The sequence below is a fragment of the Thamnophis elegans genome, chromosome 6 (assembly GCF_009769535.1).
Source record: "Thamnophis elegans isolate rThaEle1 chromosome 6, rThaEle1.pri, whole genome shotgun sequence".
Lineage (NCBI taxonomy): Eukaryota > Metazoa > Chordata > Lepidosauria > Squamata > Colubridae > Thamnophis > Thamnophis elegans.
The window spans coordinates 64803914-64821612 of NC_045546.1; the positions used below are offsets into that span (position 1 = coordinate 64803914).

The 17699-nt window shown below is 36.1% G+C and overlaps 1 protein-coding gene across 1 annotated transcript in view; it reads left to right on the plus strand.

Annotated features, from left to right (window-relative positions):
- DMD (dystrophin) overlaps positions 1 to 17699 on the plus strand; it is a 1161901-nt gene that overhangs the window by 556506 nt on the left and 587696 nt on the right. The window contains 1 exon segment of the mRNA XM_032219839.1: positions 14299 to 14474. Coding sequence (XP_032075730.1) covers positions 14299 to 14474 — 176 coding nt within the window.

Genomic DNA, 17699 nt, shown 5'->3' on the forward strand with positions numbered 1-17699 from the left:
GCTTCTGACCATGATTTGGGTAGTCTCCCTCTGACATCACCTCAATCATAACTTCTAATAATGGAAGAGACAATGATTCCTGCAGGGTCTTATAAAATTCTGCTGGTAGCCCATCTGGGCCCGGAGCCTTCCCGTTCTTTTGTTTTTTAAGTACTTCGGTTAGTTCCATCATAGTTATTTAGCCTTCTAGAATTGTTACAGTTTCTTTGGGTATCTGGGGTAAGTTGGCTTCCTATAAGTATTGTTTCACTCCTGCCTCTTCTGTATTCTCATGATTATATAGTTTACAGTAGCAGTCTTGTATAATTTTTTTCTTCTCTTCATTCCCATAACAGGTTTGCCCTTGATCATCCATTAACTGCAGTATCTTCTTTGAGTCTCTCTTTTCTCAGTTTGTATGCCAACCATCTGCCTGATTTATTAGTATTTTCAAAGTAATTCTGTTTAGCACCCCTAATTTTTTGGGCTAATTCCTCTTTTTCCATTAACCCAATTTTGTGTTTAATCATATCCATTCTTACTTTAATGTCCTTCTTTTGTGGGGAGTTCTGTAGTTCTTTTTCAAGACCCTAATATTCATTGTCAAGTCCTTTAAGTGTTGGTTTTTTCTTTATATTTCTCTTCATTGTATAGTCAATTATCAGGCCTCTGGTATAGGCCTTCATTGTTTCTCAGAGGTTCTGCATTGGTGTCTCCTCTTTTCTATTTTCTTTAAAGAAAAAGGCCAATTCCTTTTCTGTGCATCTAAACTTTTTTTAAAAATATTTTTTTTATTTTTGAATAAACACAAACAGACAAAACACAACAAACATCACAAAAATATCTTCCATTACAAATTGTAAAGAGTGTGTCAATTGGTTACAAAGAGCTTTTGTGCATCCCTTCCATAGTCATCACCTACAATTCATATCAAGTTATAGGTTTTAAATCATATATATGTATGTATGTATGTATGTATGTACGTACGTACGTATGTATGTATCATCATACCTCAATCTTCATATGACAGATTGTTTTTACATCCCTTTATATAAAATATTCCAAAATTTAAAGCAAAACCACATGATGGCATTCCGTTATCTATTTTTAATATCATCCAGCAACATTACATCTTTATGACACTTTCTAAATAAAAATTAATTATGTTTAATAACAAAGTTTCTAGACCTCCTTTCTTAATCACTATTTACAATTTATATCCAATTTCCCTTTTATCATGTCAATACAAATATTACATTATTATCATTATCAATCATTTGTTTAACAATATCCATCATCATTTCATATATATATATTGGTCTTAGTTTAACTAAATTTGACTTACTCTTTTTTTAATATTATAAACTTTTATATATAACAGAGTTTCTAAACTTCCTTTCATGATCACCATTTAGAATTTATGCCAAATTTCCTCTTATCAAATCAATACATTTGTGTACATTGTTATCATTATCAATTATTTATCTAACTATATCCATTATCACTTCATTTTTAACCAGGGGGAATTTTATCACAAACTACATAGGAAAATAATAGAATTAGAACCAGAAAATATTTGTGTATTGGGAGACTTCAACACGGTCATAGATCCAAAGAAAGAGTATACGGTGTGTGTGTGTGTGTGTTCCTACAAAGAAATACAAACACCATTGGAAAGCTTACTATTGAACATATACAATGAAGTTCTAGAGCAGGCAAAATTACCCAAAGACATGGTTGGAGGCATTGATACACTTATTCCAAAAGATTATGTAAACACTCAACAAATTAAGAATTATAGGCCAATCTTGCTACTTAACATTGATTGAAAAATATTTGTAACAATAATGGCCGAAAGAGCCAAAAAAAATTGAATGAAATTATTTATTCGGATCATAATGGATTCTTGCCCAATAGATACATGAAACAATACATGGACTATTATGAACTCATTAGAATACTACGAGGCACATCTGGAAAAGCAGCTGACATTAATGTTTGTAGATGCCCAAAAAGCATTTGATAATTTTAATTGGAACTTTCTTATTAATCAATTAAAAATTATTAACTTTGGGGAAAAGTTTACAGGTATGATTAGAGCGAACTATTCTTATCAATTGGCAAAAATAATTGCAAATGGGGAAACAACAGAGGAGATAAGTATAAATAAAGGTTTATATAAGACAGGGATGCCCCCTGTCACCCCTTTTACTTATACTATCACTGGAAATACTATTAATACAAATTAGACAAAACTGAACAATAAAACGGCTGAAAATTAAACAGGAAGAATATAAAGTTCAAGCTTTCGCGGATGATCTGGCTTTTATCATAGAAGACCCCCTAGAGATGGGAACCATCTTGGTGAATGAAATTAAAGAATTTGGCAAAGTGGCTTGGCTCAAAATAAATTAAAAAAAACCTAAAATGTTGACTAAGAATTTTACAAAAAAGCAAAATGAGGAATTGGAAGAGAAATTGGGGATTCAAACTGTTAAAAAAGTGAAGTACTTGAGAATTTGGCTAACGGCAAAATATTTGACAATAAAAGAGGACAATTATGATAAATTGATACAACAGATACAAAAAGATCTAGATAATTGGGCAAAACTACAAATATCTTTAATTGGTACAATCACTGCAATAAAAATGAATGTTCTACTCAAATTCTTATATTTATTCCAAACAATAACAATAAGACTGGGGAAAACATTCTTTGAACAATTAAACAAAATAATAGGTAAATTCATCTGGTTGGGGAAAAAAGCCCGGATAAAGCTTAAACTTTTACAGGACTCTAGAGCTAGAGGAGGCTTTAGCCTTCCTGATTGGGAACTATACTAACAAGCGGCTGCAGCAACGTGGCTTAAAGACTGGGTCCAATTAAATAACAAGAGGGTATTAACACTAGAAGGCCATGACCTCCAGCTGGGATGGTAAGGGAAAGGGGGAAGGGAGAAATAAAATCCATACTTAGTTCCAGAGACATCTATTGCAAAATGCTTTGATAAACATTTGGGATAAAATTAAGAAGAATCATTATATGAAAGTTTCAATTTGGATATGAACAATGGAGGCAATAATCTATCCAAATGTATTAGACATAAGAAAGTGGTAAAGCATTCGGACTTATTAAATGAACAAGGAAATTTTAAATCGGAGCAAGATCTAAAAAATTAAGGAATAAAAATTGACTGGTGGCCATACCTGCAAATAAGAACAAAATATAAAAAGGATTGGGAACAACACGGCATTTATGGAACTTGGTAAAATACTGTTAGGAACAGGGGAGAAAATGATCACTAAAGTACTTAATTTTTTATTAAGATTTAAAATGGAAGAAGAAAATGTGAAAGAAACAATGATTAGTTGGGCAAGACATTTTGGGCGTAGCATTCAATTAAATCAGTGGGATAAATTATGAGAGAGAAACTACAAATTAATGATTTCAGCTGCTTATAAGGAAAACCTCTACAAAATGTTCTACTGGTGGCATCTACCACCAGCCAGATTGGCTAAGATGTTCCCAAACCAATCACTGGAGTGTTGGAGATGTGGGCATAAGCAGGGAACGTTTTACCACATGTGGTGGACTTGCCCCAAGGTTGGAAAATATTGGTGTAAGATAAGAAAGTGGCTGGAAGAGATAACTGAACAGAGGATAGAATTGAAGCCAGAATTGCTCCTCCTGGGAATCTTTGAAGGGAAAATAGAGAAAAAATTACAATACATAATACTTCAAATATTAACTGCAAGTAGAATTGTTTTAGCACAGAATTAGAAACAAACAGATACTTCCCCAGACCCGATTATAAGAAGGAAAATATATGAATGTGCAGAAATGGATAGACTGCCTATGGAAATGAAGGAGTGGGAAGAAACCAAGTACTATCAAATCTGGAATAGATGGTATTCCTGGCTTGAGGGTAAAAGTAAAACCTAAGGTACAAACGGTAAAAGTATAATATATAGATTGTATTTAAATAAGGATATAACTTAGGATAGTGAAATAGAGATAGATTTTTTTGTAAATAGGATTGTTATAAAAGATATGGATACTGATATGGAAAAGCTGTTATAAGTGTAAATTTGTGTTTTGTGTTTTGTCTTTTAAACGTTAGAAAATTCAATAAATACTATTTTAAAAATAAAAAAAATAGAAATTTGCAGATCGAAACTACAAATTTCTCACTGTCTTGTTTTACCACCTGATAAGTTGGGGCAAATCATTTCTAACTTCCTTTCTCTATACATTGCTCAGTTGCAGGATCCCCTCCCTTTTATCTGCTCATTTCCTAAGCAACATTTATAACTCCCCCTTCCAAGATTATTTTCACATCATCTCATTTCTATTCCTGGAAAATTTTGCTTCCCACTTCTTAAATGTGTTTTACCCTGCTTTAACATTTTCAGAACTCTCCATTGACTTCTCCCTAAAACTCAAAGAGAGCAACTTACCCAAACTCATGCAGCTTCAAGCCTAAAGTAGGATAAGAATTCAACAGCTTGATATCTTTAACAATTTACTAAACTGTCTCTTGATTTGATAATTAGTTTGATTTTATATCACCCAAGGGATTAGAATCACTATCACTGCACCATTGGGTTAAATGGAAAGGACAAAAAAGAAAATTAAGATGGATGTTGAACCAATCAATATTAAAAGTTAAAGAATTTATTCAATTGATGGAAAAAGAACTAGATTTTTTTCTTTAAAGAGAATAGAAAAGAAGAGGCCTTATTACAAAATGTATAGGATACAGCTAAGGCATATATTAGAGGTTTAGCTATAACTTATATGTGAAAGAAAAATAATAAGAAGAAACAAAACCAAAAGATATTAGAAGACGAATATAAGAGGCTAGAGATAGAACTACAAAAGTAACCACACAAAAAAGAATCTAAAAAACCAAAAGGAATTAATAAAATATGTTGAATTTAATAGATAAAGAACAATTAGCACAAAAAGTTAAAAATGCTAAACAAACTTTCTTTGAAAATGCAAATAAACCAGGAAAATGGCTGGCATACAAACTGAAAAAGGAGAAAGAAAGAAAAACGGATACACTAATTAATGGATGAGAAAGAAAACCTTCACCATCAGAATGATGATAAAAAGAAAGTGATCCAAAATTACTATGAAAATTATATGATCAAGAGACAGTTTCAGAAGATAAAATAAAACAAGAGATATTGTGATAAGATTTTGGTCTTATGCAAAAAAAGAACAACTGATGCGTAAATTACGAAATATGGCAATGATATTGTTTGGGAGTCATCAGATACAAGTTTTTCCAGATTTAAGTAGTGAGACTTTACAGTGGAGGAGAGAGATGTGTTAAGTTTATCAATATGAAGAAAAACAATATCATTTATAGCTGGGGCTATCCAGTTTTTTTGAGATTCCATATGATGGAAGAGTTTATAGAGTTAAACAAAGGAGGAGGTGATGGAGAAATTTAGGGAGCTCGCAATCATCAATAAAGAAGAGTTCACGGAGTAGATGCAGAAAATGAATGAGATGTCAAAATTCTCAAGAAGGAAGATGGAGAAAAGAAAGAAGATCTACAGGAGAAAGGGAGGCTGGATGAAGCAACAGATGTTATAAGTTCCCTGCAGAGATAGCATATAAATATTTGTAATAGTTATATCAAGGGATATGGGTTATAACATACATTCGGGTGTAGAAATAGAGTAAAGATGGTTAAAGGAGGCGGAGTGGGCGACCAAAGTCCATGTATGAATGGCTCCTCTTCTCTTCCCCAGAGGGCCTATGTGGTAGAGAGGAGGAAGATCTCCTGAAGAAGAGAAGAGTTGCAAAATATTGAGATAAAACAGGTTCAGAAAATTCTAATATACTTAAATAGGGAATTTTATTAAAACAGTAATAAAAATTCTAGAATGTTGGCCTAGAGCCACACAAGCTAAAAAGGCAAAAAGCCTGAATGGAGTAATAAAGAACAACAAGGGGGGAAAATGTAATATGACAAGAGATACATTGTTGATATTTCATATTTTCTTTGAAAAGCTATATAAGGGAAATAACATAAATATGAATGAAGGTCAAGCATATATAGCAAAGAATTTAAATTGTAAAATTCAAGAAAATAAATAATGGAATCACAAATAGAAGAAAAGGGAATAGCATGGAAGATGGAGAAAAGAAAGAAGATCTACAGGAGAAAGGGAGGCTGGATGAAGCAACAGATGTTACAAGTTCCCTGCAGAGATAGCATATAAATATTTGTAATAGTTATATCAAGGGATATGGGTTATAACATACATTCGGGTGTAGAAATAGAGTAAAGATGGTTAAAGGAGGCGGAGTGGGCGACCAAAGTCCATGTATGAATGGCTCCTCTTCTCTTCCCCAGAGGGCCTATGTGGTAGAGAGGAGGAAGATCTCCTGAAGAAGAGAAGGGGGGCATTATATATCCTTATGGGTGGGTAAGAGGTTATTTACATTTTGGGGTAATATGTATACTGTGTAGTTTTAGTTTTGTAAGATTTATGTTAGAGCACAAATGGAGACCAAAGGGAATATGTAATATGAGGAATAGATGGAGAAATCATTGAAAGTAGCTACATAGAATGTACATGGCTTGGGGGTGGGAATATAAACGAGCAAGAATTGAAAAATTAATTAACAAAGAGAAAATAGATATTGTATTCTTACAAGAAAAGCATCAAAATAAAGAAGGGGTGAATGAGCTTAAGTTATACTGGGCTGATGTATATGAAAAGGCATTTGGTACATCAAAAGCAAGAGGGGTAGAGATAATTGTAGCTAAAAGATGTGCATTTATGATAAAGACTATAAAAAGGGATGTTTTGCGAAGATTTCTTATAATTCAAGGATTGATTTATGGACAAGTGGTTACCTTAACAAACTTGTATGACCTAATATAAATCAAAGAGAGTTTTATAAAGTGTATATAAAGAAATGGAAGAAGTCAAAAAAGGTTACATGATAATGGCAGGTGATTATAATATAGTTATGGATGGCAGAATTGACAAATCCATCAAAAGCGGAAATAAAGTATAATAATACATATTTAAGACAATTTATTAATAGAAATAGACTGAAAAATGTCTGGAGAGAACTACATGGTAATCAAAAGAGTTATACATATTTTACTGGTAGACATAAATTTTTTACAAGAATAAACTATATATTTGTAACACCAAAAATATCTAAAATAATGAGAGCAGAGATAAAAATAATTAAAATATCTGATCATGCAATGGTAACTATGGATATGGAAATAGATTGTGATTATAAATAGGCAAGTAGATGGAGAATGGCTTTGAGAATTTTTAAAAATAAAGAGCTTTTAGAAAAATGGAAAGGGAATTAAAAGAAATAGACTATAAATGAAGAGGGAAGTAGCAATACAGGTGTAATATGGGATGCAATGAAAGCAGTAGTGTGAGGTTCAAGGATAAAATACTCTTATAATATAAAAAACAAAAAGAGTAATATATAAAGTGATTGGAGGAGGAAATTAGGGAACTGAAGAGTAAATATATAGAAAGTAGAGAGAATAAGATTATGTTAGAACTATCAGCTAAAAGAAAAGAGTTGCAAAATATTGAGATAAAACAGGTTCAGAAAATTCTAATATACTTAAATAGGGAATTTTATTAAAACAGTAATAAAAATTCTAGAATGTTGGCCTAGAGCAGTGATGGGCAACCTTTTTGGCGTGGTGTGTCAAAAATCGGCAAAAAATCGAGCATAACTCACGTTGTGTGTCACTTCGACAAAAACATAATTTTGCGCAATTTATAGTTTAAACTACAAAAATGTATAATTGCAATATAATTGTATTTAATAAACCAAAAACAAATTATTTAACATACCTGCTTAGTAACTTCTTTGTTCATCAGTCGATTTCGTATGTTGCCCTTGATATTATTGAACTTTTTTGGGGTGCCGTGAACCAGGGCTGTGGAGTTATTGAACTTGTTTGGGGTGCCGTGAACCAGGGCTGTGGAGTCGGCTGCCGTGAACTGAGATAAGTGAGGGGGAGGGCGAATTCTTTAACTAACCTGCCTATTAGTGACTTTTTTGTTGCTGAATTTCATTGGCTAAATCTTCAATTGAAGATTGATATTTTGTACACTTCAGGCCCAAGAAAGCGCTACTAACCTCATCTGTCAATCTGTTTCTTTTGTTGGTTTTGATATTATTTAATGCTGAGAATAAGGTCTCACAAAAGTACGTAGAAGGAAAAATTGTGAGTAAAGCTGTTGCTATATTTGTCAGGGTGCTAAAAGTATTTGGTAGTCTGTTCCAGGCACTCCAAATTTCCTGTTCGTAGTGGCATTCATCTTTATTCTCCAAGCGGCCGCTTTCCAGATTCTCAAGCTTTGACCTCAAGTCGACAAACACCTGAGCCCAGATGCTGTCTTGAAATTCTGCAAGCTGCATCTCCAAATCATCTATTTGCATCCATTGGAAACCATTTAATTCCAAACTATTGTAGACTACTACATCAGGATACTTAATTATTTTCATGGTCTGTTCTAGGCTTCTAAATTGACTAAATCTATCAGTAAACTGGTCAAGTAACGAGTCTAAAACATGCTGGTACTTCATATGCAAGAGTTCCACTTCATTTCGTACAGCTGCACTGGCCTTCTCAAAATGCTTTTTTACTCGAGGAAAATACTTATACGTTTTAGTTGCTACATCTCGCTTGAAAATTTTTACTTTACTTTCAAAAGCTTTTATGTATCCAAACATAACATCAATACTTTTGCCAAAACCTTGTAAGTTTAAGTTCAGTTCATTAACATGAACAGAGAGATCTGTAAAAAACATCAGGGTGTTGACCCACTTATCATCATTGAGCTGAGGAAAGTTTCCCAGATCCTTCTCTTCAAGAAATACCTTAATTTCTTCAAAGCACTCCACAAAGCGCTCAAGAACCTTGCCTCGGCTCAGCCATCTTACATTATTGTACATCAGCAGTCCACTGTAGGTGGAATCAACCTCCTGTAAAAGTGCTGAAAATTCTCGCTTGTGAAGGGGGCGAGCAGCTATTAAATTAACTATTTTTGTTAGAACTGACATTAAGTCATTTAAGTCAGTGAATCCCGCCTTGGCACATAAAGCCTCCTGATGGATAATACAATGAAAAGGCACAATCGCATGTCCAATAGCTTCTGTAAACAATTTCAGAAATCCAATGTTTTTCCCCACCATGTTTGGGGCACCATCTGTCGTCACTGACACAACTTTAGATATATCAATGCTTAGGTCGCAGAATGTTTGCATAACAACCTTACATATTTCGCTTCCTGATGTACTTGTTGGCACTGATACTAACTTTATCAACTCTTCTCTCATTGTGTGACCATCAGAATATCGACCAATAATGGCCAACTGAGCATGCGATGTGACATCAGTAGTTTCATCAAAAGAGATGGAAAAATATTTACAATTCCTTATGTCTCTCTTTAATTGCTGTTGTACGTTTGTGTTCAGTCTCATTATTCGGTCTTTTATAATATTTCTACTGAGTGGTAACTCAGATATTCTCTTAATAATTGCATCTTTATTCTGCATATCGTGAAATAGAACTGGCGCACATCTTAGGAGAGTTTCTTTAATAAATTCTCCCTCATTAAGCGCTTTTGCATGCTGAGCTATGGAGTGAGCAATGCTCAAACTTGCAGAGTTTAAATTTGTAGAGCCTTTCATAAATTTAAGGATGGAGTTAGATTGGCTCTTATAAAGGTGTAGCTTCCTGGAAATGTATTCCCTCCTTTCATCCTCACTTTTTTCCAAGAGCTGGGAATGATTAGTTTCAAAATGTCTATTTATATTCTACATTCTGCTTACTACCGTTTCAGAACATAGAACGCAAAATGATCTGCCATTTTTTTCTATAATGCCATACATCTCGCTTCATGTCTCTTGAAAGGGTCGGCCATTGCCACTACCACTCCCTTTACTTAACCTTTGTTTTTTATTTTTTGGGTGCTCCATCAGTGGGCCAGTGACAGCAGATAGAATTATAGATAGCCAATTAGGAGTTAACTAGCCTAACAAGCTAACACAACCTCCCCCTCACTTAGTTATTGTGGGCAATTACAAGTCCATGGCACCCCAATAGTTGCTGCTAATGGCGCTCACAGTTCCCGTTGGCACTCCGCTGTTCCCTGCTGTGGTGCGGTCGTAACCGACAGTCCCAGGAGTAGACTCTCTGTGCCGGCCTGACTGGAGAGAGGTGCGCACTATTCCCGCGCTCCTCTCCTGCGGGTCCTCCCTCGCCGCGCTGATGACATGTGTGCGCACGGCACGCACGCCTTACCAGAAGCCCCTGCGCTCAGAAAGGGGCGGCGGCGATACAGTAAGTGAGTGTGGGCGGGGGAGATCACACGTCCCACGCCCCCCCCGTTCCTCCAGCACAGATTCTTTCATCCTCGGCGGCCGTGCAGGAGCCGAGGATGAATCGCATGAAATCCTGAAATCCTGTGCGTGTCACCCCAAATGGCTATGCGTGTCAGCACTGACACGCGTGTCATAGGTTCGCCATCACTGGCCTAGAGCCACACAAGCTAAAAAGGCAAAAAGCCTGAATGGAGTAATAAAGAACAACAAGGGGGGGAAATGTAATATGACAAGAGATACATTGTTGATATTTCATATGTTGTTTGAAAAGCTATATAAGGGAAATAACATAAATATGAATGAAGGTCAAGCATATATAGCGAAGAATTTAAATTGTAAAATTCAAGAAAATAAATAATGGAATCACAAATAGAAGAAAAGGAAATAGTAGAAGTTATTAATAAATTGAAGATAGGTAGGGCACCAGAGTTAGATGAATTAGGTGTAGAATATTATTAAAAATTCAAAGGGCTATTGGTGCTGAAGATGAAGATAATGTTTAATAAAATAATGGAGGGGGGAAATGTTCCATGTTCTTGGAAGCAATCCTTGATAATACAGATAGTGAAACCAGTGTACAAATCCAGGATCATATAAACCAATATTACTTATTAATCAAGATGCTAAGATTTTTACAGCAATATTGACAAACAGATTGAATATATTTACAGCAATATTGGCAAACAGATTGAATATATTTATAGAGAATTATATTAAAAATGACCAGTGTAGACTTATAAGAGGCCAATAAATGTCAGACATAGTATGAAGGGTATTAAAATTGGTTATTATATAAAGAATCAAAAATTAAAGGCAGGTGTATTAGCATTAGATGTATTTAAGGCTTTTGTGTGTGTGGAATGGCCTACATTAAAGATATTAATAGAGAAGTTAAGTTTTTGTAAAAAAATTTAGACATGATAAATCAATTATATTCAGAAAATAAGATGAGTTTAGGGGCGACTGCAGGATGGTGTTACAGAGACAGTAACCTTAAGCTGGGGAATGAGACAGGGTTAGTTCCTGCTACACCAAACCAACCAGGACCTACTCACTCTTCACCTCAAATTCAGCAACAAAATCCACCCAGCACTCTGGGACAAATCCAAACAACTAGCCCTCTGGAGAGCCGAAACAGAAACCTCCTACAAGACAGACACACACACACCAACAAACTCCACAGACTAGAAAAACAACAGAAGCCCAATCCTCCTCCACAGCAACTCATGAAACAAACAGTACACAACATATCAGACAGGACCTTCACCACAGCAAAAACCAATGTCTTTTCCAGAGGATTCAACTTTGCAGTCGCCCCTAAACGCATCCCCACTGAAAACATCATATGCGGAGTTGAAGCTACCCTCACCAAAATCAACCCAGATGAAGCCAATAAAATCAGACTTGAAGTCACCAACGTCCTCTGCTCCAGCAATCCACCCAGAATCAACTTACAGAAAGAAGAACAAAAAGCACTCACCAACTTGAGAAAAGACAACAACATAATCATTCTCCCAGCAGACAAAGGCAACGCCACACTTAGATAAATCTGAACACAAACCCAAACTCTGACTTAGATACTGTATGTTGATGACACTTTCGTGATTTAGCCACATGGGAAAGAAAAACTGGATAACTTCCTCACACATCTCAACAGCCTATACCCCAAAATACAATTCACTATGGAAATAGAAGCAAACAACCAACTTCCCTATCTGGATGTCCTAATCTACAAAAAACCCAATGGCTTCCTAGGACACACCATCTACTGAAAAAAAAACCACACCAACTGCTACTTAAACACACAATCCCATCACCACCCTGCACCGATCAACTCTGTAACCAAGACCCTCATCTCCAGAACCAAACACCTAGCTGACAAAGCTGAAAACTGAATTACACACTCTCACAAATGTATTAATCTCCAATGGATTCCAAAGAAAAACAATTACCAACCTAATCCAAAGGGAGACTCCCCCCAAGAACTGAGACACAGAATAGGACAACGACATCACCCTCCTCCCTTACATCAAAGGCACCACAGATAAAACCAGCAAAATTCTCCACACGCACAATATCAAGACAGCTTTCAGCACTGACCAAAAAATAGCCAACATCTTAAGAAACCCCAGCTTTCCAACTAGAAAACCAAGGAGTCTACGAAATACCATGCAAAATCTGCCCTGCCACATACATTGGACAAACTAATAGGAGAATAAATGCACGCATCGCAGAACACAAGAACGCAGTAAAAAAAAAAGAAAAAACTTCCTCCCTTTTCCCTTAAAGCAACAGGACATGAAATTGATTTTGAAGGAACCAAATTAATCTCCAAAACAGAACACTTCAACAAGAGAATAATTATGGAAGCCATCAAAATAGAGAAACACCCCCACAACATGAATAAACGGGACGATATCTCCCACCTACCAGACAACTGGAAACCAGTCCTAGTGAACAAACAAAGCCCAACCAACACCCAAGTTGTTACAATACAAAACAACAACAGCCACATAGCCAGCACCTCAGCCACACAGGATGATACGAAACAGCCAACCAATCTACAAACGTAAATTCCATCTACCAATCAGGATGCAACTACACAGCTAATCAACGCACTTAAAGCAACAAAGCTAGCACTCCACACCCACCCACCAAGATTCATAGAAAGATGACAGCTCCAACCACGCCTTACTCGCACAAGCACGAAGCTGAAAACACCAGCCTGAAGATGGCAAGTGGGACCTCACCGAAATGTTGCCAAGACAATCTCAGTCTTACATGGGAAAAGACCTAAATACAACAAGACCAGCATATATATGGAGTTTGTGATAGGGCAATTGTTATAAACATATTTTTTTCTGAAATAGAATCAAGTTATTTAAAATTTAGGTCAACATTTGTTAAGGTCTACATTAGAAGTCATCATAAAGATTACAATCTAGATTAATTTTGATAGATATATGATTTGCCATTGAGTGTTGAGCAAGACAATTGTACTATATTTTTATGTACATTAGCTTGGGTAAAATTAGTTTTCACTTTGTTGAACTCTAGGCTAAGGGTTAGTTTTGAAATCTTATGGTTTCACACCAGCATGATTGAAAACCTACTACTTTTGTATATGGATCAGTACTATATGAATGAACAAAGGGGTTTGTCTTCAATTAAATTGCTGCTACCACCATCTTGTATTTTTTATCACCATGAATGCTATTATCCTCTTTAAAATATTTTCCATCACAAATAAATATTATTTATATCATTGACCAATATAATAATTGGTAAGATAATTTATAACTAATATTAGATGAGAGTATAGTATCTCAATTCACTTAGTTACTATTATAATCAATATTATAATTTAGCAAATTGTGTTGAAATTAAATTAGTTTTAGCTGTTCAAAAAACTCTATACATGGGCTTATAAAGTCATATAACAGCATTAGAACAAAAAACAGTTACCTGTGCAGATGATCTATAAAGCAAAGGTAGATTCCCCCACGTGCTAGTCATTTCCCATAAGTGATCTATAGAAAGAGTTTAAAAATGATGATTGTTATGTTGACCAGCAAGTGTGTTTTATCTGCATGTCAGGATAAGGTATGTACGTATGTGCCATGTGGTAGAATATAAATCATTTTCAAATTTCCAACAGATTAAGTGGTATTCTGTATTTGGTATAGATATTTGAAATCTTTTCTATGTAATCTTCTATTGTGCACCAAAATTCATAAGGGAAACATATCTGAAAATAATTCATGCTTATAAAAAAAACATAAATTTGGTATTTAAAGACAAAAAAAGATTATATAATGTATATTTACTGTGCCTACATCTGTCATGGCATTCTTGATCTGTAATGAAGCAGAAGGGGATTGCTTTCTAGTTTAATAAGATTATTTGGTACCTTGCAGGATCTTCAGGATGACATTGGGAGGCAGCAAGCTGTTGTCAGAACTTTGAACACCGTTGGAGATGAGATTATTGAGCAATCATCAGCAACAGATGCCAGCATTTTAAGAGAAAAATTGGACAGCTTGAATTTCCGATGGAAGGAAGTCTGCAGGCAGTTGGCAGAGAGAAAAAAGAGGTAGATAATATTTTTTGGTATTTCGTAATATATTCCAATACTGTGAAGGAGATCTAATTTTATATGTGTAGATGGATGACACACTGCTGAGGAGATAATTGTAAATATTAAGAAGTGGCTTTAGTACTTGGCATTATATTATATTAGAGTTTTTGTTTTTACTAGCACATGTTAAGTTGATTCCTGTCTAAATTCATTTTCTGAAGAAGGGACACCTTAGTCTCTCTTCCACAAGTAAAAGGAGTTCAAAGAAAACAGTTTTAGCAGACATTTTGGCAGACATTTAATGCTTCAAAAGATTCTCAATAGAATTTTTACTTGTCATCAAGAAGGAACAATATGGAATTGTTTAAGAATATAGAACATGTTGGGATAGAATTAAAATAAGGTAATATATATTGTTTTTCTCATTAATATAACATATTTGTTTAAATATGGCTGGTTGTTTCAGCATTCTCGTAATTTGTAAACTACTTCAAATTTAAATTGGAAATGTAACATAAAGGGTCATTTTATCATGCTTGGTGGACTTGAAAAATAACTAGAAAATGTTGCATTCAAATACATGCAGTGATACAAAGAATTTTAAAGATTAATATTCATTTAAAACCAGAACTCAACTTATTGAGAATAATGGATAGAGAAGAGATATAGAAGGTTGTTTTTATATATGATAACTGCTCTAGGGTTATTATATGGACAAAAATGGAAAGATTCTGAAATACCCACAATGGTGGAAAGGCTGGTGAAAATGACAGCATTAGGAGAGATAACAGAATTGACTTAGAAAAAAGACATTTATTGTTGTGATTAGAAACCCTTATGAATTTTTTTCTGAAAAAAGAAAAAAATGTGTTTGAATGGATTTGAAAACTATTAGTAAGTATTGAGTAAAACTTCCAATGTATTCTATGATTAATTGAATTTACTTTGCATAAAAACATATATTGATTTATTTTTCTTTATTATTTCAATGGAACCTAAGTCCCACTACCAGCTCTAACTAAATTTTAAGCATTGAACTGAAGTCTTAAGGAGCAGTATTAAGTATGTACAGTGAATTCTATCCATTAGGTGATTCACTTCATTGCCTATGAATATATTGATTGAATGACTGTGTCAGGTTTCCAAAAGATGCTCTAATTGATTCATGAGTCTTGAGCCAAGTTTCAAAAGAAAACTAGTCATTTATTAGGAGCACCATTTGTCAAGACCTTATTGCAGTCAGATCTGAGCCTCATTTGAATTATAGCTGAACTTTACCCCTGTTCCTTTTCTTCCCTCAGTCTGTGTCATAAATCACATTCCCCAATGAGGTACACCACTCCCAATCCTGCTGCAGTAATCTCAGATTCGACTCTAGCTGAAACTATACGTGGAATGTGCTCCCCCCCCTTCCTTACTATGGCAACTATATGAATTGACATACTGAATATATTAAGGGACATTTGGACTGCTGAAATTCCATGAAAATTTCTTTTTAATGTTTGTGTTCTGTTGAGGGGCTCAATCAGTAATGCTGATTGAAAAGTTATGTATTACAGCTAGAAATTCCATGGAAAATTTAAAAATCCCTAAATGTCATTAATCTTCATATCTTAATTGGTCACTACCCAACAAGGTAGATAAAAACACAAGAGCAAATGCATTTGATCTGGTGCTGGATGACTTTTCATATTGATCAATTATCATGACAGATTACTTCCTTGTGACAATGGAGTTAATTAGAGCAGGAAAGAAAGGACCTGCTTTTTAAAATGGCCTATTTCAAACATGAAATGTCTCCACCAAGCTTCCTGTTGTTCATCAACTACCAGTGAATCTGGCAGTCAAGTCAGATGAGGAGGTGGAGGGAGTTCCTGGGTTAACATCAGAGCTTGCGGAAGGCTCTGAGGATCAAGAGGGCTCAGAGCCAGATGCAGAACAGGGCCCATCTACTCACGCTCAGGCAGAGAGACAGCTGTTTTCGGGGCCTGAGCTCAGCAAAGGGGAGAACAGCCAGGGCCTGTCCTAGACACACATGTGTGCAGAGAAGAGAGGAGAGCAACAATGGACTGGGGAGCTGACTCTCCAAGAGATGCTAACCTGGCTGGAATATAAAGAGGAGAGGTGTGGGAGGCATCGGTTGCTATAGACAACCATTCATGCTACAAGAGAGTTCCCTCCATTGGATTTCCTTGCCAGGATTTCTCCCTGTGGGGAACTCAGAGACATTGCAATTAGCTGAGCCAGTGTGAGCAGAGACTGCTACTGCTTATTGAAAGATCTAAGGACTCTTACCTAGAGTTTTTCCGTGAATGCAGTTTATTCCTGCCTTGTTAAACAAAATGAGTTTTCCTCATGGGTAAGCAGTTGAGTAGTACTTGCAAAGGCTGGATCAGAACACTTCCTGGTGACAGTTGGGAAGTTTCTCAGTGATATTAATGGGTATTTGTTGAGCCAGGATGCTCAACAAATCACTCCTGAGTATTTTTCCCTTCCTGCCTGTCCCATGAGTTCCTTGGTTTACTAAAGAGTCCTAGTAAATAAATGATTGAACAGGGATGATGACTGGCTCGGACTGAACCCGGCTTCCCAACTGGCAGAGGGAACAAGGCCGGGAGGAGGTGGTCAGGTCAACAGCTCGGTCTCCCACCATGTTCAAAGAAGAGCTCTGGTGGGGCTTGAATCTGCATTGCAGGAAGACTCCACTCTTGGGGGGCACACCAGTCTTCCTCTGTAAACCTCCCCATCTTCCCACAATTGGTGGGGACATCTTTCTTGCTCTGCTGGTGCCCCTTTGCCTCTTCCCACACCCAGGTGGGGGGAAACACTTCAGGACACCCTGCTCCCTCTTCCCCAACTGGGAGACTCCACTGATGCCCAAGCAGTGGTGCTCTCTGAAGATGATGCCGGAAAGTTGCTTCCAAAGCACAGAGAGGCTTTAGTTTTTCTCCTCCTCAGTGAGCGAAAAGCTGGTGGGCCAGTGGGGTTCAGCCCACAAGCCCCCTCTGTCGCAGGAGCAGTCTAAGTCAAACAGAGCCCAGCCAACCATAGCTGGGCTGCCTGACCCCAGGAACAAGTGAATCGAATGGTGGGCAAGGCTGGAGGAGGCATAGCTGGAGCCATGGCAATCGGAGCCACGGGCAGTGGATCAGCTCACTGCAGACCTGCGATTCGAAGGGCGGAGGTTGCTCCTAGAGGTCACGTGCCTCTTTCTGAGGTGCTTGGGCAATGCCTTCCAAC